Consider the following 26,767-nt stretch of genomic DNA (forward strand, 5'->3'; position numbering starts at 1 on the left):
TTATCTACTGCAGTTAACGATACGTGCAAATGTCGCATCCCGCGTTAGCGTAATAGTAAGATAAATGTAACAAAAAAAGAATGTGTGTACTTTGTACGCACGTAAGAAGTTATACTTCTATTATATGATTTCAACGAAATCAATATACTTTAAACAGTTCTCTACTACTTTCCAAAAATGTTTATTAAAACAATACCAAAAATTAAAAAAAAAAATAAAAGAATAAAACACACACAAACACATTGAAAAATGCCACAAATGATTTCTGAACAATAATTGTTGCCAAAAATTTTAATTAAATACGTATTTTCTGAAAAAAATTATATAATAATATACTTACAATCATAAAATCTATAAAAAAAAATAAAAAAATAACAACTTGCTTGGGGCTTGAACCCACTTCAAGTCTATCGCGCCGTACGAATGTCGAAGCGATTTCCCACTGCACCACCTTCGCGTATACGTCATGTGGGAATATACACAAACTAAACGTTTACACCATAAACTTTTTGACATTTTGTTTATGTATATGAATTTAATCAAATTATTAGTTTGATTTTTGTCGAATTAAAATACAACAAAATATAGAGTAAGAAAACGATATATTAGTATTAGATGAAGATTTGTAGAAAGTTTGTTCGTAATCAGATTATGTAAATTAAAGCATTGCCTACTAATAGGTAACTACCTACGTTATTTTTTTACATTTTCCAAATAGATAGGTATGAAGATAATTTTTTATTGGAATACAACTGAAACATTTAGAATTACGTACCTGCGGCTTTTCAAAACTATTTAAAAAGTCACTATAATTATAAATTTGATTTTATTTCTGTCCTCACAACAATAAAAACTAATATATACAATATTTTTGTTTACCGATAACCTCCATATTGAACAATTATTGACAGATCATTTCAACACCCAATCAGAGCCCGTATAACGACTAATACCATACGGCCGGTGTGCGCATGCGCGCAGATTAATAAAATTTCACCCTCGATGAAATCGCGTCTAAAGAAGTATAACTTCAAAAAAATCTTCAATAGTTTGGTGAACTTTAGTATTACCACATTAGTGATTCACGGTCATGTGTTGATGGGATTATATCATACTGGAGTGATCAAAGGTTAAACACAAGGATGCCTGACGCAAGTTTTAACAACTAACATAATAAACATTATCTTAACTGTTCTATAAAAAGTCCGAAATAAATTAACATAATGATTTTATTTAAAATGACCATCAATTTAACAGTACCATTTGACAATTACGGCAAAAACTTTAAACGCACAGACAAAACTTTTGCATAATGAATTAACTGGATTATTAAACACAGGCATAGTCTTTGTATAAGCTAGGCTAAAATAGAATTTTATAGTACATTCTTTCACGGTTTTTGCTGTATATTTTAAAGAACCGCTTGGATTTACATGAAATTTGGCATACGCATAGCTAACATGCCAAAGAAAAAAAGTGATATAGTGCCGATGTGTGCTTTTGCCCTGGGGGTGAGTTTAACCCCATCTCGGGGGGTGAAAAAAAATGCCCAAGATAAGTCCCGAAATAGATAAACTGTCTAATTTTAAGCAACTTTTGTTCTATAGCGTTTTTTCACCAAATCAATACATATCGAGTTATTTGCAAGTGAATATGTTCATTTTTCAACAAAATAACCATGTTTTTAGACGGTTTTTCGCAAATAACTCAAAATGTAAGCATTTTGTCGAAAAAAAACTATAGCCTATAAAAAAGTGAAAAAAATGGTGTATATATTAGGTCTCTATACCTAGCAAAAGCAGAGTTATAGCTAATGAAAAATAGGTTCATATTCGAAAAATTCCAAATAGAATAATTCAATGTAAAATATCCAAATAATGAAGCATTCTTGGGGAAAACACATTACAACTTTTTCAAAGTGTTTAAAAAAAGCTTTATTTCTGTTTTAAAAAAAATTTCTAGCATCAAATGTAAGCAAGTTACGCCCAAAATGAAGTTGGTCCCTTTTGTGTTGGCAAAAAAAAAATCAGGAAGATCACCCCCAATTAGCAACTTAAATGAAATTAATTGTTACGGCTTCACAAGTTACTTTGCTTATGTTGTGTTTATATGATCTGTAAGTTTCATCGATTCAAAGTGCTTAGTTTGGAAAAAATGGTTTTAAAGTAAAATTTTTAAAAATTTTAATTTTTTCAATATAACTTAAAAAATGTTACCAAAAATCTTAAGCAATAAAAAAAGTCGGCTTTACTTTTTTGAACATTTTGTATTTTTTTGTTTTCCTGTAAGACAAAAGTTGGTTAAGATTCGGTGTTTCTAAATTTGCATACACTCGTGATAAGTGACTCGTTTAAGCCCTTTTAACTACAGCTCTTTCAAAAATAAGGACTTTGAACCGATCAAACTTACAGATCATATGACCAATACATACGCGAGTAAAAAACTTGTGAAGTGGTAACAATTAAGTTCATTTGAAATGCTAATTAGGGGGTGATTTTCCCGATTTCTTACCAAAAAAAAGGGACCAACTTTATTTTGAGCGTAACGTGTTTACTTTTGATGCTATAAAACTTTTTTAAAAAACAAAAATAAGCATTTTTTTAAACACTTTAAAAAAGTTAAAATGAGTTTTCCCCAAAAAAGTGCTTCGTTTTTTGGTTATGGCACGTTAAAATATTCGATTTAGAATTTGACGAATATGAACCTATTTTTCATTAGCTATAACTCTGCTTCTACCAGGTATAGTGACCTAATATACAGGGTGAGGCGAATAAAGGGCCTATTAGAAATATCTCGAGAACTAAAGGCAACAGAATCATGAAAATTGGAATAAAGGGGTTTTGAAGGATGATCTATTAAATGAAAATATTTTCATCTCTTTGCAACTTCCGGTTATACCGGAAGTTGCTTATAACTTCGTTTTTTTAATGGGACACCCTGTATATTTTTACATTTTTGGATTCTCTTCGATGTCTTCTTTCTTAAAATATGAGGTTTTGCAATATTATACAGGGTATTTTAAAAGATAATTACGTTTTTTTATTAATTTCGTAGCAAAATTGACACCCTGTAGAATTGTAGTAGTTTGACATCTAAAACTCTACTTACGTTCAAATGATTTTTAATATACTCTACTATTGTTAAGAATCATTAGTATAGCTAAATTTTTAATTTTAGTATACAGGGTTGGTCGAAACTCGGAATGAGTATTTTCTGAGTTTTCTTAAATGGAACACTCTGTATTTTAGTATTGTAATGAAATGATATTTTATGGTACTTTTTTATTTCTTAAGCATTCCCTATACCTAACTGCTTTAATTTGTGCTTAATTGTTAATCGCACCAACAATCTTAACTAAGTAGGTATTTCGATAGCTAAACCATTATTGCTAATTTTAAGGACCAGTCTGGATTAATATGTATTTATTTCTGAAAAATTATTTGGGATTGAGTATTTTCACGGCCAACCTAATAAAATTTTACGTATTTTTTGTTGCAATTTATGTTTAGCTTAAATCACCAATAACTCCCAAATTAAAGCAGTTAGGTATAGGGAATGCTTAAGAAATAAAAAAGTACTATAAAATATCATTTCACTACAATACAAAAATACAGGGTGTTCCATTTAAGAAAACTCAGAAAATACTCATTCCGAGTTTCGACCAACCCTGTATACTAAAATTAAAAATTTAGCTATACGAATGATTCTTAACAATAGTAGAGTATATTAAAAATCATTTGAACGTAAGTAGAGTTTTAGATGTCAAACTACTACAATTCTACAGGGTGTGAATGTTGCTACGAAATTAATAAAATAACGTAATTATCTTTTAAAATACCCTGTATAATATTACAAAACCTTATATTTTAAGAAAGAAGACATCGAAGAGAACCCAAAAATGTAACAATATACAGGGTGTCCCATTTAAAAAAACGAAGTTATAAGCAACTTCCGGTATAACCGGAAGTTGCAAAGAGATGAAAATATTTTCATTTAATAGATCATCCTTCAAAACCCCTTTATTCCAATTTTCATGATTCTGTTGCCTTTAGTTCTCGAGATATTTCTAATAGGCCAGTTATCTGCCTCACCCTATATACACTATGTTTTTCACTTTTTTACGTGCTATATTTTTGATAAGAATTTTTTTTGACCAAATCTTACTTTTTGAGTTATTTGCAAAAAACCGTCTGAAAAGGTGGTTATTTTGTAGAAAACTTAACATATTCACTCGCAAATAACAGTATTAACTTGGTGAAAAAACTTTATAGAACAAAAGTTGCTTAGAATTAGTTATTTTATCCATTTCCGGACTTATTTCGAACATATATTTTTCACCCACAAAAGGGGGTGAAACTCACCCCTAGGTCAAAAGCACACATCGGTACAATATCACTTTTTTTCTCTGACTTGTTAGCTATGTGTATGCCAAATTTCATGTTAATCCAAGCGGTTCTTTAAAATTTAAAGGTTTTGCAATATTTTACCTTTAAAGAACGTACTATTAATTTTAATATTGCCGTTAAAATAAAATATGCCAAAAAGAACTCGCGATTAGAGGTACAGCGATGAATATGCTAACAACCGGCAAAATAACGGAAAAGACGGAAAACATAATACGTTGTGAAATAAAAAGAGATGAAACTGGTAGACGTGGGAAATTACCAATAGAAACCTATAAATTTACATTATATTGATAGTTTCTCACCTTTAGACGTATCGGAGTCAAACTGTCACAGGAGAACCTTATAAAATTTTTCTGTCACAGTGGCAGTTGACAAATTCCTCCGGTATGTCTAAAGGTGGGAAACTATCAATATAATGTAAATTTATAAGTTTCTATTGATAAGTTCCCACCTCTAATAGTTTCATCTCTTTTTATTTCACAACGCATTATATGCATTATTTTGCCGGTTATTAGCGCACCCATTACAAAATGAGAGAAGAATTTAAATATCTGTGATACTGATCGTGACAGTCAAAATACAACAGGGCCGAAATGTGGTACCTACAAACACTAAACTCGATACTTTGGTCTCCTAAAATTAATTTACGAACACAAATGACAATCTGCAAATCGGTTATGGGCGAGTTTTTAATTTTTACAGAAATTTGTATGCGTCATAATTTTTGAACGGTAAGATCGATGTGTCTCTTATTTTGGTCAATTGTTACACTATTACCACCCAATCAACTGATTTACTCAAACTAAAAAAAAATCAGGTCCGGCTTTAAAAAATTAGTTTGTTTTGGTCTTAGAAAAAATTTCACCCTCTATCTCTATAAGGTTTTTGAAAACTCTAATAATAATTTTACAAATTAGACAAATAGGCAATTAAAATGGCATATTTATTTTTTTCCCCACACGATTACTTCATTTTTTTATAAAAAAAATCAAATTTGACTATGAATTAAAAGTTTGGTAAAATGAACCATAGATTTAAAAAAAATAACTTTTATTACAAAAATTAATTTTTTTTGAACAAATATTTAATTTATAAGTTACTACCCAATCAACTGATCTATTCAAACAAGAAAAAAATCAGGCCCGGATTTAAAAAATTAGTTCGTTTTGGTCTTAGAAAAAATTTCACCCTGTATATGGTTTTTGAAAACTCTAATAAGAATTTTACAAATTACACAAATAGGCAATTAAAATGGCATATTTATTTTTTCTCCACACGATTACTTAATTTTTTATAAAAAAAAACAAATTTGACTATGAATTAAAAGTTTGATGAAGTGAAGAGAGATTTAAAAAATATGTATTAATACTTCCACAGCTATCATTTTATAAAAAATTAAGTAATTGTGTGGGGAAAAAAAATAAATATGTCATTTTAATTGCCTATTTGTCTAATTTGTAAAATTCTTATTAGAGTTTTCAAAAACCGTATACAGGGTGAAATTTTTTTCTAAGACCAAAACGAACTAATTTTTTAAAACCGGACTTGATTTTTTTCAAGTTCGAATACATCAGTTCATTGGGTGGTAATAGTGTAACGATTGACCAAAATAAGAGACACATCGATCTTACTGTTAAAAAATTATGACGAATACAAATTTCTGTAAAAATTAACAACTCGCCCTGTATATTATTAAACAATGGGAGCAGACACTTTTTAATGGTCATTTGTTATTCCCCATAGAGGCCTGCATACGAGGTAGGAGTATGTACAGTTCCTCATGACTCACCCTGTATGTTAACTCTTCTTCGTCAAATGCTAAATATTGTAGTTTCAAAGTCAAAAGACGGGAAAACTATGCATTTTTCGAGGATAACTTATTTAAAGTAACGTTTTAACCAGAGTATTATGCAGCTGCTGCATTTTCGTTTTGCAAAGAAATTGAGAATGTTTATACATTTTTTTATTCAAACTAATTTAAAGTATTTAAAAATATCTATCTCCAGAAATAAAAAAGTCTAGCCGAAAAATTAAGTGACTACCGACTAAGTGAAAATCGCTGGAATCATTGTATTGAGCTAAAAGGTAACTATATCGAATAAAATAAAAGAATTTTCTGGAAAAACACGTTTTTCATTTTTTCAAAGGAGGTTACTTATCAGACCATCTAGTAAAAATCATTGTTAATGTGTAACTAATGTCTAATTAATTTTAGTTTGGAGTGTATTCTCGTTTATGTGTCACTGCATAATCAGAAATAATACAGTTCTTCTTTTTTAATTTGTAAAATATTGAAATGTTTCTTATAATTATACAGAGCTAGTCAAAAGTCTCCTCCACCCTCGTATCTTTTGAACGGTTATAGGTAATTATAATAGTTAAATTTGGAGGGAGGAAATCATTGACATATTAAGCGTAGACACGGCATACTCACCAAAAAAGCGTAACGCGGAAACAGCATGGAAACAGTCGATCGGTGGTCTATCTATCTCTTTTAACCAAGCGATCCCGCGCATGTGACAGACAAAGATGGCTAGACCACTCAATCCTATGTCGGCGTTACACCTCGATGCATTGAGTGGCATATGGCCATATAGCCAGGTCTATCCTTAACACGTCTCTGGAGGAAATAAACGGACGTAAGTTTCTCAAATAGCACGGTAGACAGAGACCGGTATGCTCGTAAATAAATCAAAATGTGTACCCCGACGCGCATGATGTCACCTACGAAGCAACGATACAGGTTAGGAACCACCCGTGTCCCGGTTGATCTATTTGTGTATCGTACCGTAGATGAACTGTATTTACAAAGCCTCTCGTTTCGATCTTTTTCTATTATTTAAGTCTGTTTTGTTAAGTTTTATGTATTAACAAAGACATTCGGGGTTGTGCCGTAGCTAATTGTAAGAATTATAATCGGGTGACGAAAGGATCAGACATAAAATATTTTCGATTTCCTCAAAATGAAAAGTTTGTAAAGCAATGGGTGGTTGCAAGTCGGCGCCAAGATGACAACATAAATAACTTATTCCATTTCAAAAAGGGATATTGCTTACTAATAGATCTCTGAAAGAGTTACTTCCTTACCTATAAGCAAAATACAACGTTGACTATATTTTATCGAAGCTGAATCAGGATGTGCTAGAGAAATTTTTTTCTTATATTCGAGGAACGGGTGGTGCAAACGATCATCCTTCGCCAATAGATTTTAAATTTAGATTAAGGTGGTATATTTTAGGAAAAAATTCAGTGGCGATCTTTACAGAATGTCGCAATACTATTGAAACTACTGAATCTTGCGTAAGTAACAGCTCAATAGAAAGTCCTCAATTGCCAAGCGATAATTCGGCATCGGAAGATATTTGCTTGACACAAAAAGTGCTGTCTAATTTGAGAGAAAAAACTGAAGGTTCGAAAAAAGCTCAGTCTGAAGAGGACAAAATACTTCAAAATAAATACATATATTATAAAAGCTCACTACTTGGAGGAGGATCATATAACTGACGATGACATTTTAAAAGTCGCAGAAAATTATGAGGTGAAAGAAAAAATTCATCGGGACTCTTTGAAGTATGTTGCTGGTTTTGTGGCATACAAATTCAAGCATAAATATAGTTTAGAAAACCCTACAAAAACCTATGAGACACATATGGAACCAGGTTGGCTACAGACAGTCTCAAGAGGCTCTCTTATGTACCCAAACGAAGAATTGTGTGAAACTGCACTAAAAATGGAATCACTGTTTTGTACAATCCATGGAAGCTGTGTCAAAAAAAAAAACTAAAATCTTTGGCACAGAAAACTTTGCCTCAACTTGTGAATATCACGATACCATTTGAGGTACTTTTATGCCTCAGTAGGACACGTATATTATATATAAGATTAAGAGAAATGAACAGAAAGATTAGTTTACGTAACTTTCAAAGAAAACTCGACAAAAAAATATCAAAGTTTGTTAACTCTAAGAAATAAATTTTAATAAGTAATGTATAAAAATAGGTATTCAATAAATGTGCAATAAATCTTCATTATAAATTGTAGGCCGGATTCATTATTGGCATAGGCGTAACCAGGGGGGGGTTTGGTGGTTATAACCCCCTTATTTGAATGTACTTTGAGCTCTATACGCTTAACACCATTACTATTCCATACCCCCCAGAGACCTTCAAGTAGATGTAACCCACCCTTAGGATCATCCTGGTTACACCTCTGATTATTGGAACATTGTAAAGTAAGCTAATGTTTTGAAAAATGCAAATGAAAGTTTGAAGATATTTTGTAACCTCTAATTATTGTAAACGTTAGTTAAGTAATTCGTAAAGTGTTTTTAATATTTAACCATTCTACCTACTTTGTTAAAAATACACGATTTTCGAAATATTCCAGTAATGAATCCGACTATCGAAATATGTATAAAATAGAATTCATTTACATGCTTATTAATTGAAAAAAACAATATTATATTCCTACATTAATATGAATATACACACTTTATGTAGCGGCGAAATATCGAAAATAGTTGTTTTATTTTTCATTAATCAGAAAACCTACACCCAAAAAAATGTTAAAAATTGTAAACTACACACCATATAAAATAAAGTACCAAATGTTCATGCTTATATTTAATATTAACCGAAACAGGGCAAGCGTTACTAACTGTTCTAATAGAAACTTTGCTTCGCACGTGACGTCACTCCTTAGCTAGCTTGCGTATAGGCATACCGGTCTCTGTCTACCGTGTCAAATAGTCATAACAGATGACGTAATATTGACAGATGACGTTACAGAGCCACTTTTACCGATAATTTTAAATGGGACCTTATGGCAAGCGATATCTTTGAAAGATATTGAAAATACCTATTCAATCATACTAATTTTGTTTGGGTTTAAGTTGATATTGATGAATAAATTAAATAAATATAAAATTATAGTTTCGCATTTAATTAATAACGTCCGCCTATGGTTATGTCAAAAAAGTTGACGTTTTTCAATTCTCTAGTTGTTTTTAAGTCAACGTCAACTTTTTTTTTTAATAACCATAGGCAGACGTTTTTTATAATTAAATGCAAAATTACAATTTTATATTTGAATATGGGCCGGTTGTTCGAACGCTAATCAACAATGATCACTATCAAATATTTAATTACTGTCACAACTGTCAATGTTAACTTTGGTTGGGTTCCTGAAAACATAATTGATTATAATTATGAGATCAGTTAATCAATTAACATAACAATTATTAACATAATTGATTAACTAATTTCATAATTCTAATCAATAATTATGTTTTCAGCAACCCTTTCAAAGTTGACATTGACAGTTGCGACAGTAATAACCGGCCCTTAGGGCTGGTTGTTCGAACGCTAATCAGAAATGATCATTATCAAATATTTAATTACTGTCACAACTGTCAATGTTAACTTTGATTGGGTTGCTGAAAACATAATTATTGATTACAAATATGAAATTAGTTAATGAATTATGTTAATAATTGTTATGTTAATTGATTAACTAATCTCATAATTATAATCAATTATGTTTTCAGCAACCCAACCTAAGCTGACATTGACAGTTGTGACAGTAATTAAATATTTGATAGTGATCATTGTTGATTAGCGTTCGAACAACCAACTCCTAGAGTATGATTGAATATAGTTAAGATAGAATAATGATCAGAGACAGTGGCGGCCGGTCAGGGTCGGCAGTGCCGACCCACACATTATGGACACATTGTAGATTTTCTAAATATTTAATTTAATCCAGAGTTGACGATACTTTACGTGATCCCTACGCGTAAGAAACTTTCAAATTAATAATCCCAGCCGTGCATCCGATTGCGATTGTATGAATTCTTTTTTATAAGATCAGCTTCGCTTCGACGGCAAGCCGTCCCTAGATCTACGATTTGAAGCGCTGCGCTGTGGAATATTAGACAACCAATTATACATTTCACCACAATTTCTCCCGTATTTGAATGGCAGGGTCCGGCACATAAACAATCTGCCGATCGGTGATAGGTAGACACAGCAGCAGGCAAGCCACGTACCCTGCTAAAGTGCGCTCGGGATGAAATTAATTATGAAATAAAGTAGCTTTTGGAATTTTAAATCTCGGATAGTTTTCACTGTAGCAGATTTTCGTAAACAGCTTTTGGAAGTTTTTAATTTTATTTTATTAAAAAAGGCGACAATTTTGCAAGTGATGATATTATCTCGATTCGTGAAACAATCGGTTTGAAAACGTTAATAAATGATTATTCTTTTAATATTTTTTTACATATTTTTAAGAAAGTGTTTACCCAAACTGATGTGATATTCAATGTTATTGAAAATCAGTCAACTGACATTATTTATTCCAAAAATAGAATAACAAATATGGTAAAAAATCTCAGAGATAGTAATTTTCAATATAATATACGCAGTGACGTTTTGGATTCGCTTGATATTTCCGAACACCCCCAAAAAATACAAAAGTATGACACAGATCTCGAAAAACGAGTATATTTTGAAATTTTTGATACTATTATTATTTGTGCAAATAGATACTCCTTTTTTTTCAAATTTTGAAGATTTGCAAATTTTTGAAGCTTTGCAAAAATTTAAAAGTTACGCCAAAGAATTTTCAAAATATCTATTAGACAAGTGTATTAAAACTATGCATCATTCTTTAATCAAATAGACAACTAAAGAAATGAATTAAAAGTTTTATATGCTGATCCAAATATTTTCGGAAGATGGGATAAGTTACAAAATATGTATAATTTTATATACTGCAATTCATTGCAACAAACTGTTCCCGAAATTAATAAATTATTATCATGAATTCTCTCATTGCTACCAACTTTTGCCTTAAGGTGATACAGTAGCGATCAACAGGTAGCAACAAATGCGGTCCAAGATTCCGAAAGTTCTACGAACTTTCAAAAGTGAGGCAACAGTGCGTCGGTGATTCGACACTGACAGTGACGTTTATACTATCAAAAACCACGGTTCTTAGACATTACTACGGTTGCCTAAATCGACTAACCAATGAACATTAAGGGTGAGATTACGTCACGAGAGTTTACTGTCATTTGAATCGTAACATGATTTTTTTCGAATCCTGAGAAAACCAAGTATTTTAGAAAAATTTAAACGCAGGATGCAAGATTACATTATTACCGAGGGCGGAAAGCCCCTTAGAATAAACAAGCAGATTCTATTGAATGAAATATTTGAAATTAAATATCACACTTCTCTTTTATTTTCAGCCCTGTAACTTATTAAAATAAACATTATAGAAGTTTTCAGGGACTCTCAGCCCTCGGTAATAATGTAGTCTTTCATTCTGAGTTTAAATTTTTCAAAAATATTTATTAGTTTTCTCAGGATTCGAAAAAAATGAATACAATTAAAACACATTGAGAATTTTGACATGCGTCAAAATTTTGTATTAACTCAATGTAAAATTCTGAACTGTTGAATTCCAGCTTCCCTAATAATTATTTTACATCAAAAGACATTAGAAACTATTTGTAGAGGATTGAAATCTGTATTGGAAATAACTGTTAAAATTGGTCTACGTAATTAAACATATTCCAAAATTTTGTAAAAATGTAATACATTTTAGTTTTCAGCCCAAACTTAGGCCACACACAATGCAATAATGTTCACATGTTTGAACTGTCAATATTTTTATTTTATCATCTATTGTTTAAAAACAATACAGTTGATAAGATATTTACCCTCAGTTGCGGAGAAAGGATTAATAATAAAGATTTTTTTATTCAGTCAATGGTGTGAGCACTGTCAGTTAAATAGTAACGTGTGGCCTTACTTTTACACGCATAGCTATTGTGGCAAATGTATCATATTTTTCAAAATTTTGGAATGCATTTAAATCGTAGAACAATTTTAACTTTTGATTTTAATTCTCTACAAGTATTATCTCATGACTTTTGATGTAAAATAATTAGGGAAGCAGGAATTCAACAATTCAGAATTTTACATTGAGTTTCCTATGGCTCTTTTTACGATTCACCACCCGGTATAAATAAAATGTGTACTATTTGTCTAATTATTTCATAATAACACAAATAATACACATATATACACAATAACACACATTCAATGATCGAAAATCATTTAAAAATATGGGGATCTAAACTCTTGTGACGTAAAGTCAAAAATATAAGTCTCCCCACCACCGTCGGACAAAACAACCGTAATAAAGTCTAATAACCGTGATCAAAAACAATAATTTTTATACAGATAGGGGCGAAATGTTGCCAAGTCAGTGACGTTCGATTTCTTGTTAAAAAAAATCGATTTTTGGTAGTTTCAATGTGACACAAAGTCTAGGCACGGGATAAAAAAGTTTATTTGAAGAAAGTGTATTTTTTGTCTTTCTTAATGGCGGTACAGGCTCCTTTTTACAATATTTTATTTAGTTATAGAGTAATTTCCACATACTAAGATATTTCTGAAATTGGGCTCTGCATCGTCATTCTTTATTATATTACGAATAAGTGTGCCAAATAACTCCACAAAATATTCATAATTACAGCCGCAATCTTGGAACGCGTTTGTTGCTACCTGTTGATCGCTACTGTTTCCTCTTAAATGAACGGGATTTCTCTTGTCTCAGAAGTGTCAAAACGTATTGTCGAAACACCATGAAACAAAAGAGTATGTCAAGCTTTTCTCAAATGTCAATAGAAAAAAACTATTAAAATATCTCCAACACATTAATAAATTTTACGATGATGTTATAACCCATTTTGCTACGTCCAAACAACATAGACTAAAGTTAATTTATAAACATGTTTAGGACCTAAATCTAAATCTAATGTGAAAAAAACAAAAAAAAAAAAACAAAAAAAAATAAATAAAAAAAACAAAAACCAAAAATCAAAAATCTTCTATGATGATTGAAGCCTTTCAATTAGATGGTATACCTATCTGAGGAGACAAAACCTTGCCGACCCTGTCCCTAAAGCCACGAGCCGCCACTGATCAGAGATATCGCTTGCCATAAGGTCCAATTTAAAATTATCGGTGGTAAACTTAAGGTGGCTCTGTAACGTCATCTCTCACTATTACGTCACCTGTTATGACTATTTGAGAAGCGTATGTCCGTTTATTCCCCACAGATATAATAAAAATAGATTAGGTAAGGTATGGGCCGCTTTGTGCATTGAGGTGTAATGCCGATATCAAGGACTTCATTGGTCAATATTCACTTTGAGTGGTCTAGCCATCTTTGTCTATCACATGCGCCGCATCGCTTGGTTAAAAGAGATAGACAGACCACCGATCGACTGCCCGCGCGTTACGCTTTTTTGCTCAGTATGCCTTGTCTATCCTTAATATGTCTATGTTATTCCCTCCCTCAAAACTTCACTATTATAAGTATAACCGTTGAAAAGATACGAGGGGGAGGGGACTTTTGACTAGCATTGTATATAGATATAGAACAATTACCCCAATAAATTATCTACTATTTACTAATGTTTATCGAGTCTACAAATATTGTAATCAATTTTTATTTGTTCAATTTCACTATAATCACATAAAATTCATCGTAAAAATGATATATGTATAACAATTCAATAAGCTGTCTTGATTTGGCAATCACAAAATAGAACAAAAATATGAACTTTCTATTTATCATAAGCCAACAACAAAGATAAAGTGCACATAACAAATCAACACACCCAATACAACGTAAATTAATCACCTACTTCATAATGCATCATAGATTAATACAAATCTAATATCAAAAATGTATACAACATTTTTAAGTATTTATAAAACAAGCAATTGGACTTTGTAAGTCCTAAGTTTTTACTCAACGAGACCGGAAGTAGAACTGGAAGTCGATATTTGAAATCTTCGTGTACCTTTGCGTCAATTGATATAGTCCAAGTAATGAAGCTTCAAATAGGACAAAACCTCGCAATTTTTACAGAATGAATCGATTTGCTTGAAAATTTGAGAATAAGTATTGGATAGTCCAAGGATCAAAATCTATATGAGGCCGAAAGGCGCTTTTACCATGGGGGTGGTTGCCACCCCATTTTGGGGATGGAAATTTTTTATTATATTTTGACCGCAAAAGTTGGTAAAAACATTCAATCTACGAAAAAAACGTTATATACATTTTTTGATAAAATTAATAGTTTTCGATTTATTTGCTATCGAAAGTGTTAGTTTTATATCGAAAAAATCAATGTTTTTAATAAGTTTTCTGCTAATGACTCCAAAAGTTTTGGTTTTATCAAAAAAACTTTACTTAACAAAAATGAACCTTTTGAAAAAATAAACAAAACCGTTTTTTTTATTTTCTCTAAGACCAATAGTAATCGAGCTATACTTTATTAGGTAGATATATATGTTAGCTCTTCCTCGTCAAATGCTAAATATTGTAGTTTCAAAGTCAAAAGACGAGAAAAGTATGCAACTTTCGAGGATAACTTGTTAAAACTAATTTAAAGTATTTAAAAATATCTATCACAAGAAATAAAAAAAGTCTCTAGCTCAAAAATTAAGTGACTTATAATGAAAAGAATGTCCGTCCCTATTTTTTTCAGTGAAAAAGTGATCGGAAGCAACCTCCTAATCACCACCCTAATTAAAATTAGTCATTGACCTTGGTCTTCTTTATTTATGTATAACTAATAGGTTCTAGAAGTTTGACCGGCTTATAATGATTAGTTTAAAAAAATGGGGTTAAAAGCGAATAACGAATTTTTGTAGTTTGGAAAAAAATGGCTTTTCTTCATAATAGAAAGATTAGCGTCAGAAATACGAAAAAATGTTTAAATATGAAATTGTAGCTTGTTAAATTCCCAAGAAACTGGTTTGCAAAATTTTTTTCTGCGGTAAAAATTGAGTGAGCTATTGACAATTAAACCTTGTAATAACATGCAAAAACCACCTTTACCAACCTTTTCAAAGTCACCTCTTTTTGTGACTAAAGACTTTAAAAAGATTTAATATTAATAGGCTTATAGATCTTATAAAAACCTACAAAATTCTTTTTTACCAAACTTTCTAAGATAAAAAATAAAAAACTTTCGGTTAAAAAATCAATATATTTTTTTGAAAAAAAAAAAGGAGAAATCCAATTGGAAGCATAATAATGTAAGTTAGCGGGGTTTTTAGTCATTGGCCTTAATCATTCTTCTTTATTTATATAATATTAATAGATTCTAGAAGTTTGACTGGCTTAGAATGATTAGTTTTAAAAAAAAAAGAGATACAAAAAAATGTTTACATATGAAATTTAAGGTTATTTAATTCCCAACAACTTGGTTTGAAAAAATCTTTTCTACGGCAAAAATTGAGTGAATCGTAAATGAGTATTATCGAAAAACATTGATTTTTTCGATAAAAAACTAATACTTTCGATAGCCAATAAATCGAAAACTATTAATTTTATCAAAAAAACGTATAGAACATTTTTTGCTTAGAATGAATGTTTTTATCAACTTTTACGATCCAAATATAATAAAAAATTTCCACCCCTAAGATGGGGTGGCAACCACCCCCATGGTAAAAGCGCCTTTCGGTATCATATAGATTTTGATCCCTGGACTATTCATTACTTATTCTTAAATTTTCAAGCAAATCGATCCATTCTGTAAAAATTGCGAGGTGAAAAGCTTCGGTTTCTGGACTAATATACGATTTCACAATTTTATTTCGACTCATTTTTGTCAAGCTTTCAGACACAACTTTTTAACCGGAAATAACATCAAAACCGGACTAAATATTCGTGCACGATTTTTTAATACGCGATGATTGATATATCACATGTACTATTTCTGCGACTATAATGTGGCACTTCCGATTACACCTTTTTAAACGAAAATGATATAAAAATAGGAAGTATTACTTATAGGCTATTGATTATATTCAAAATAAGATAGCTAAAAGGAACTACAACGTTAACGCGGTTTTATTATTTCATATGGTCAATGGACATCTATATATATGAAAAAACCGCGGAGTGCTACCATTTAAAGGGGTGCGTTTTTGAGAAATGGGTGAATTAGTCCCTGGGCACAGGTTACATTAGCGAGAGTTCTATGCACTTTTGGTACAAACACGTCTACATAAAAATTGTTTCTGGTTAAATTTCCTATCTAAATATAACCTTTTAAAGTCAAAGATACTTTTTTTTACAAAAATATATTCAAAAGAAAAAGCACAAAGAAACCCAAAAGAAAGAAATTTTGTTTTTTGTCCCATAACTTTTGTCCACGGGGATATAGGTATAGACATTGCTTCACAGAAAAAAAACTTACATATTTTGTCTAAAATGATGTTTAGAAGAGGTGATTAGGATTTACAGTTTTCGAAATATGATTTTACAAAGTTCGCCACTCTCTAAATGGTAGCACTCCGCGGTTTTTTCATATATAGAGATTCATTGACCATATGAAATAATAAAACCCCGTTAACGTTGTAGTTCCTTTCTATAGTACATAATCAATAGCCTATTAGAAAGAATGTCAGATAATCGAGATGTAAAAGTAATCCAGGGATGGAAGCCCCAAGGAAATAGAACAAGAGGAAGGATGAACATCAGGCAGTGGCGAAGGAAAGTATCCTACAGGGCAGAATGGAAGAACCTTGTTAAGCAGGCCAAGACTCACAAAAGATTGTAGCGCCATTAGAAGAAGAAGATATATTTATTCTCGTCTTAAGGCGCGGCGAGTACTCCATCGCTTGTACTATTTCGCCGACTTTAAAACAGTACTTCCAGTCGCAACTCTGGAACCAAAAGTCCGAGGTAAAATTTCTCACCAGTTATAACCTCTCACTCGAGGCCTCATTTGTTATTATATCAGTTCTAAGAACATAGGAATTATATTCGCGAACAGACAAGCATGAAACCGAAATATATATTTGTTTTCCTCTTGCGAAGGCACGCCGATGAACGGAGAAAGAAAGAGAAGTGATGTATACGATTGAAACGAAAAAGTTAGAATATCTGGGACACATAATGGACCAAGAGCTAGCAACGTCGGAAATATATTTTAGTGATGTAACGAATGTCGTTTTTTGAACATTCGCGAATACGAATGCGAATATCTAATAACGACATTCGCGAATGCGGATGCGAATGTTCAGTTTTTTTTTAAATTTGTTTCTATTTTTGAAATGTTTTATAAATTTATAATGAGAAGTTAATTAATATTTAGTGTAAATCAATCTGAATCTTAAACTTTATTACATTATACCAAATAATAAAACAACGTGAAGGCTGATAATCTGATTATACGAGGTTAAGTTACCTTTTTTAATAAAAAAAGATGAGACAGAGAATAGATTTTGATTTTATTAATCTAACGTTATTTTCAAATTATTTTTTCTCTGATCTTTATATTCGCAAAACATTCGCACAAATTTTGCGAATGCGAATATGCAAAAAGATGCGGATATTCGAGAATGCGAATACGAATATTCGTTACATCACTAATATATTTTAAGACAACTGGTTCTTTAATATATTATTCCCTATGCTTCCTCGAACGCCGTATCGGCCATCTGGCTGCTGATACAGGTTGCGTTCATTACTGCGCAGCACATTTGTACAGGTAAACATATCGAATTTAAAATTATTGTAAGACGAAAAATTATTTTGTCATTACTTTTTAAACATTATTAGAAATATGAATTATAATTGCCAGACATTTTTATGGTTTAAAAAGTAATGACAAAAAATGTTTCGTCCTAAAATAATTTAAATTCAAAAATTCAATAGACAGGGTGTGATAAAGCTCAGTAGATCCTCTATAGTAATAGATAGCAATAAAAGTTGATAACAAAAATTGTAGCCAACTTTCAGCTTTACATTACGAAATTAGTTAGAATGTTACAGGGTGTTCGATAACATAGTGGCAAACCAAACTTATGTTTTTTTAAATGGAACACCCTATATTTTATTTTATATTCGAAATTCTCTTAACTTTCCCATCACAAAAAGATAAAGGTTTGTTATGTTATATAGGGCTTTTACAAAGTTATAACCAATTTTTTATGAAAAACGTAACAAGTTCAGCTCCCTGTATAAATAAAAATAAGCACAACAGCAATATTGGTGCTATATCTTTTTGTTGATTGTCAAAATTTATAAAAATGGTTGATATTGCTAATTTTTATTATATCGAATACAGGGTGAGTCAAAACGCAAGTATGTACATTCTTTTCTCAGAAATTTTAAATGGAGCAATTTCAACCGTTTTTATAAATTTTGACAATCAACAAAAAAATATGGCACCAATAAACCATTGCTGTTGTGCTTATTTTTATTTATACAGGGAACTTATTACGATTTTCATAGAACATTGGTTATAACTTTGTAAATACCCTGTATAACATAACAAACCTTTATATTTTTGTGATTGAGAAGTTAACAGGATTTAGAATATAAAATAAAATATAGGGTGTTCCATTTCAAAAAATATAAGTTTGGTTTGCCACTATGATATCGAACACCTTGTAACATTCTAACTAATTTTGTAATGTGAAGCTCAAAGTTGGCTACAAGTTTTGATATTAACTTTTATTGCTATCTATTAATATAGCGGACCTATTAAGCTTTATCACACTAATCAATCACCCTGATTTTGTATTTACCTGTACAGGTATGCTGCGCAGTAATGAACGCAACCTGTATCAGCAGCCAGATGGCCGGTACGGTGTTCGAGGAAGCATAGGGAACAATATATGAAAGAATCAGTTGTCTTAAAATAGTTTCTCGAAAACGTTGCAAGCTCTTAGACCATAATGAGAAACGACAACTAAATACAAATTACTAGAAATAATCCTTTAAGGCAAAGTATTCGGAAAGCGAGGAATTGGGAGAAGAAGAATATCATGGTTAAAAAACCTGCTGAAATGGTTACCCACAACAACTAATCCATTTTTAAAGCATCAGTTAATAAAATAATTATAGCCAGAATGATCGCCAATATTCGAAACGAATAGGCACCAACAGAAGAAGAAGCGTCGAATAATATATCGCTTGTACTATTTCGGAGACTTTAAAACAGTGCTTCCGGTTATAACTAAAACCAGAAGTCCAATGTCAGATTTCTCACCTCTAATACCATCTTTAGGTTATAAGCTCTCATTCGACACCTCATTTGTCATTATCTGTTTTAATAACGGATAATTAGGCGTACAATGTACATCAAAGAGAACAAATACAATTAAATGATGATTATTTTCCTGTTTGTAAATCAGTAAAATATCTGGGTATGATTCTGGATACCAAATTGACCTGGAAACTGCACGTTGATTTTATGCTTGCTAGATGCAGTAAAGCACTAAATTTTCTTAAAATCAATTGCAAAAACTTGGTGGGGTGCAGATGTTGAAACATGTCTTTTATTTTATCGTTCATATATCAGATCTATTATCGATTATGGCTCAGTACTGTATGGATCTGCTAGTAACAATATTTTAGGTCGCATAGATGTTTTTCTAAACACAGTATTGCGTTGTTGCATAGGTGCTATGAGATCTACCCCTATTGAACCACTCTATGTTGAAACAATGGAACCGCCGACTAAATTCAGAAGGAAATATCTCAGTCAAAAATTTCTTCTTAAGATCCGATGTTACAACACTTGTTTATATAAAGAAATTAGTACTTTAAATTATTTTGATTTAACAAATAAATATTGGGCTCACAAAAATTCGCCACCGTTATGTGACGCATTTCGAAACACTGCGAATAATAATACTGAACTTGCAGTTGCAAATAAAGTGGTAGATTTCGAAGATTTCTTTGAGTTAGGTACTAAATCAAGTAGATATAATACAACCCAGTTATCATGAGCACTCTTTATTAAACAGTATTGTTTTAAACAACTACCTTACAAATTGGTCAAAATCTGTTTGTATTTATACAGATGGATCCAAAAGTTCAAATGGTACTGGTTGTGCCTTTTATATTCCAGATAAATTTATAGAAAAAAATGTTTAAACTGCCCTCAAATTTCTCCATTTTTACTGCCGAGGCTGTGGCGGTATATGAGGCTTTAATTTATTTCAAGTTGGCATCCTATAATTCCGCAGTAATTTTATCTGATTCATTATCTGTGCTTCCTGCTATTCAAACACCTCAACTACCTTGTAGTACTTCTAATCCATACATTTTTTTAATAAAAAAAATCTTATTTGAAATTAATAAACACACTCCAAAAATAAAACGTATGTGGATCAAAGCACCTTCAGGACTTACACATAATGAGCATGTAGACCAATTAGCTAAAAATTCCCTCATCCATGGAACAGTAACCAAATATCAGCCCTGCATTCTAGATGCTTTTGCTTGTTTAAGAACTGAACAGATGAAGAGCTGGAAAACACACTGAGAAAGGTACTGTAACATATCAACAACACAATACAGTTTGATACAACCGATTATTCCGGAAAAACCTTGGTATAAGAATTTCACCCTCCCTCGCAAATACATATCCACCATCGGTAGAATTAGATTTTGCTATCCTGCACATTTATTTAAAATAAACATATTAGATTCGAATATTTGTCAAGAATGTGAGGTTAAAAGTGACTTGAACCACATATTTTTTGAATGCAAAAAGCATAAACACCTAACCAATCACCTAATTAAAAGAATTATAGACCAGAACATCCCACTCCCTGTAAATATTCTCTTTATTCTGTCACTGAATAAAAAGAAAATTTTTGACTGTTTGGTATCTTTCTTGTCGGATAGTAAAATATTATTGTAATTAGTTATAGGTATTTGTAAAATATGTTTTAAAAAAATTTAAAAAATAAAAACAATATTAAAAAAATAAAAAAAAAATAAAAACATGAAACAAAAAAAATAAATAAAAAAATAAATAAAAAAAAATTAATAATAAAAAAAATAAATAAAAAAAAATTAAAGAAAAAATCACTAAGAGGATTTAAACCTCCGCGGGGTTGAACCGGGTTGACATCCTATCGTAGTGACAAAAAAAACATAACAAAAAACAAAATAAAAAAAAAATACAAAAAAGAATGCATTTATTTTAATATTAATATTAATATTTTTATTTGTAAAATGTATACACTATGTGTTCTTGATAAACATTAAGTAGTATAATATATTTATATTTTTTTACATAGTATGTACATTAAGTAAGAGTAACTTTTAGTACTCGAATACCTCATAATTTAATAATCTAATGTCAAAAATGCTCAAAAATTCAAGACAAAAAGTTATGCTATAAAATAATTGTTGACCTACCCAAAACGGACGCCTATGACCAGTACTAGAAATTCGCAATTAATGAAATCGATTTATCTCTGGAATATAAATAAATGTACCAGTTTTCGTCTTTCTAAACAGTTTTTTTTGTGAAATTTTTTTTTAATTCAGAGAGCGAAAAATTTTCAAATCGATTTTTCTAGAAAACGGTGTGTCCTACAGATTTAAAATAAGAGTACCTTTTAGTACTAGAATACTTCATAATTTAATAATCCAGTGTCAGAAATGCATAAAAGTTAAAGATAAAAAAGTTATGCGATAAAATAACCGTTGCCCTACCCAAAACGGACGCCTATGACAGGTACTAGAAATTTGCAATGTATGGAATCGATTCATCTCTGAAAAGTAAATATGCGTACCAATTTTCGTTTTTCTAAATAGAAGCGTTCTGGAGGTATTTAAGAAAAACTAATTTCATGACGCCATCTTCAAAGAGCTCTAGCTCCCTTAGGAAGCATTTTCGGACTAAGTGAATTGGGTTAAATTATCTTAAAATTATCTGAAGAATCTCCTGTCTTCGTTTGTCGGTAGAGTTTCTGGACACCCTGTATAAGTAGCTTTCAATATATATATATATATATATATATATATATATATATATATATATATATATATATATATATATATAAAACACTTTTGAGTTTCGGTGGGTTGGAGTCAATAAAAAGGGGCTGTTAGAATACTATTTTTTATTACTCGAGCTTTCGAATGTGTTTACATTCATTTTCAAGAGCTAAAAAGTAACTGATAAAGTGGAAACAAAGATCATGTAAAAATATAACTCACCAGATAAATCTAGATTGGTTATTAAAACTTGCTAACATTAATACATATAAATAAGAGGAAAACTATTAATATCCATAAAATGAATTCTTCCCAGACTGCATAATATAAATTAATGGCCAAAAGATTTAAATTTTTGAAATGAATTTTGAATTTGTATGATCGGTAAATTGGAAAAAAATTTTAATACAAAAAGTCAATGTCAGTGAAAAAATCAGCCTACATCGACAAGTAGCTAAAAGTAATTTATTTAAATATATTATAACGTGATGATTTGTTAAAAAAAAAGAAAGAAGAAATAAATAAGTAGAGAAAAAAATATTTTAGTAGTTTACAGAAGTACAAAAGAAATGTAATAAGGATGTGAAAAAAGTGAAATATTTATGGTGCTCTGAATATTATTTAAAATTATAAGGAAATGATGTAATTATAAATTTTTTAACAAATCATCACGTTATAATATATTTAAATAAATTACTTTTAGCTACTTGTCGATGTAGGCTGATTTTTTCACTGACATTGACTTTTTGTATTAAAATTTTTTTCCAATTTACCGATCATACAAATTCAAAATTCATTTCAAAAATTTAAATCTTTTGGCCATTAATTTATATTATGCAGTCTGGGAAGAATTCATTTTATGGATATTAATAGTTTTCCTCTTATTTATATGTATTAATGTTAGCAAGTTTTAATAACCAATCTAGATTTATCTGGTGAGTTATATTTTTACATGATCTTTGTTTCCACTTTATCAGTTACTTTTTAGCTCTTGAAAATGAATGTAAACACATTCGAAAGCTCGAGTAATAAAAAATAGTATTCTAACAGCCCCTTTTTATTGACTCCAACCCACCGAAACTCAAAAGTGTTTTTTATAAACAAGTCAACAAAGTACTTCTTTTTTATATATATATATATTTTTAATCATTTAATAGTACTTACCGTTGGCACTATTGGTAGTTGGACTACTTTTTGGAGTGGCGTTTTGGGTAGGTATTTGAACACATTTTGGACAAAGCACCTCTTTGCCGGTGTACGTAACTTTCTCTCCTGATGGGAAGCTTTGCTTACACCTATCGCAAGTAAAGCATTTTTGATGGTAAGTTTTCCCTAAAGCAGTTACTACCTGGAAATAAACAAATATTTTAGGTTATGTTTGATTTACATCAATTCAATTCAATTCAATTCAGTTTATTGATGTCAATATACAGAGTATTTGCATCAGTAAGTACGTATGAATGAGTATGTATGAATCTGGTGGGAAATGCCCTACATGCAGCCGTACATATGGCACATAATCGCATCTACTAGAGCTAACAATATTTAGAGTGTCACCGCACCCTGAAAAGGGCCCAAGGAATGAGAAGGAGAAGAACAGTATCGTCAGCATATCGGAAATTATAAGTATCCCATTTACCAAAAGTTGGTCTTCAGTATTTGCCATCTCTTCTCTAAATAGGTATTCACAACTGAGGCGCTCAAAGTAACAGTGGCCTAAGCCACAAATTAAGCATTTTAGATTAATATATCAATAAAAGCAGCAACCTTAAATCTTCGGATTAACAAGGGTTTACACAACTTATCTCTATATTTGGCTAAATGGCGCTACATAACTTGTAGCGCCATGCATAATGTAAATACGAATGCAAAGATTGCATTTATATCAAAACTTCGTTTTTGGGGTTAGGCCACTGTTAGTTGCTCTGAGCGCCTCAACTAATTAGTTCAGAGATAAGGAAAAAAATATCCTGTTGGTGACACAACCCCCTCCAGGCCGAAACCAAATTTTATGAGTAGTATGGACATCTATAATTAATAATAACCTATATGTTTCCTGCAGCCGATTTTGATGATATACATAGTTATAAACAAATGAAGATCAAAAAAGGCAAATTTTCGCCTTTCTCGTCTATTACCAAAAAATTAAGCATTTTAAACAAATTTGAGAGTAAGAAACTGATAAATCATATAAAAAACTTCAATATGGCGTTCGCTGAATATGTTTATCCTTATTGCTTGCTTAGAAAATTGCAAAATGAATCATAAATTTTGAGTTTTTATAAATATTCATAACTTAAGTAAAAAATGATCTTAGAACCTTCTTATTAAACGAAATGCTCAGACTTCTGGTACTTAAATCATACCTTAAATTTCAAAGCAATTGGTCAAATAGGTTAAATGTTATTTAATTTGTTTATCCCAAATTAATTTTTTTTTTGTAACACTAAGTCAGAAAATGATAAAGTTACAGTAATACTTTGGATAGTTTATAAAAGAAAAAAATTTACACTATTAATTTAATTAAAAATAAATGACAAAAAATAATTCTCAATATTGCAAAATTATTTTGCAAGAACATGTGAATTAAAAAAAGGGGGTCTAATTGTTTTTCTTTCTAAATGTATGTGTATAAAAATTCAGTCTTTCTACATATAAGAAAATAATTTTTCTACGGGTAACGGTTAAAAAGTTATTCTAATTGTTTATAAGTAAGCAAAAAATCGACATGTTTTTGCAAAATAATTTTACACTGCTTAAAATTACTTTTTGTCATTTTTTTAAATTAAGTTAATAGTATAAATGTTCTTTCATAAACTGTCCGAAGTATTACTGTAACCTCATAATTTTCTGACTTATAGTGTTGCAAAAAAAATGAATTTGGGATAAACAAATTAAATAACTTTTAAACTACACGCAACGCAAAAGTCTAAGGATATTTTAATAATTTGACAATACCAATGACAGAAATTTCATGACCATATAAATTTGCTTGTACTATAATTGTTTATACAGACACTCACTTCTTATCAAAAAAAAATTGTAAAACTGATAGCAATACGTGTTTTAGAATGTTTTTTATAAGGGACAAAAAAATCGACATTTTTATGTTTTGTTTATTTTTAATTTTAGTCACTTTATACCATTCTTGCTTAATAGGTGAGTTAAAGATATTGTCTTTTTACCATGCAACGACAACATTTAACGTTGGAAGACAAGAATAGAACCGTGGGCCTCCTTCAAGCTGGCATGCGACAAACTCAAGTTGCTGACCAGCTGGGTGTCTCCCAAAGCGTCGTAAGTCGTTTGTGGCGTCGGTTTAGAGACACTGGGAGTCCAGCCGAGCAACATCCAGGGCGTGGTCGCTCTACAACCGTCGCTCAAGACCGATATTTAATTTTAAATGCAAGAAGGCTGCCAAAAGTCACAGCACCCGAGCTGGTTAATGAATTACAGCTTACACATAATGTAACAATTAGCAGCAGTACTGTAAGGAATCGTCTCCATGAAGCCAATCTTCGTATTCGGCGACCACTGAGATGTCCACCTCTATCTAGAGGCAATCGCGCTGCAAGATTAACCTGGTGTCAAGAGTTTCAGAATTGGACTGACAATGACTGGACCACAGTTTTGTTTAGTGATGAGTCTAGATATGGATTTCATCCAGATTCTCGTCGGACAAGAGTTTGGAGACGACCCGGAAATGGAGAACGATTACGACATCTTCAAGAAGTGTATGCATACAGAGGTGGTACATTAATGGTATGGGGCGGAATCATGATTGACGGAAGAACTGACCTCATTTTCCCACGTGGCTTTCTCAGAAGTCAGCAATATTTGGACACTATTCTTGAACCTGTTGTGCGCCCGTTTGCTGCTGCTGTTGGAGAAAATTTTTACTTTAGGCATGATAACGCTCGACCACATGTTGCGCATATTGTAACAAACTGGTTGGATAACGAGGGTATTGATGTATTGCCGTGGCCAGCACAATCACCGGACTTCAATCCCATTGAGCATGTATGGGACATGCTCCAACGAAGAATTACTCCACATATGGGCAATATCTACAATGAGTTTCAATTAAAAGAGCTTCTGAGAGAACAATGGACACAACTACCTCAAGCAGACATTAACAATGTGATTCGGAGCATGAACAGTAGATGTAGAGCTGTGATAAACCAACTTGGTGGCCATACTTTATTTTAAGTTTATATTTCGTATTTTTGACATTTTATGGTGGTATGTTAAACATGGGTGATTTGCAATATATTTTTTTTTCTCCAATTTTCTGTTTTTTTTTTGCAATTTATGGTTTTTGACATATTAAACAACAATTTAAACTACAAATTTTGTATTACTTTTTTTAAGTTGATTACAGATAAACAAATTACGTCTATTTATAAAAATATCCCTAGACTTTTGCGTTGTGTGTATTTGACCAATTGCTTTGAAATTTAAAATATAATTTAAGCACAAGAAGTCTCAGCATTCCGTGTAATAAGAAGGTCCTAACTTAA

The 26,767-nt window shown here is 31.0% G+C and overlaps 1 protein-coding gene across 4 annotated transcripts in view; it reads right to left on the minus strand.

Moving 5' to 3' along the window:
- LOC114329219 (actin-binding LIM protein 3) overlaps positions 1-26,767 on the minus strand; it is a 148,592-nt gene that overhangs the window by 91,523 nt on the left and 30,302 nt on the right. For all 4 annotated transcript variants that reach the window (XM_050655980.1, XM_050655981.1, XM_050655979.1 and 1 more), the window contains exon 3: positions 23,412-23,595. In XM_050655980.1, coding sequence (XP_050511937.1) covers positions 23,412-23,595 — 184 coding nt within the window. The remainder of the gene's footprint in view (positions 1-23,411; positions 23,596-26,767) is intronic.

Source organism: Diabrotica virgifera, chromosome 7, assembly GCF_917563875.1.
Source record: "Diabrotica virgifera virgifera chromosome 7, PGI_DIABVI_V3a".
Taxonomy (NCBI): domain Eukaryota; kingdom Metazoa; phylum Arthropoda; class Insecta; order Coleoptera; family Chrysomelidae; genus Diabrotica; species Diabrotica virgifera.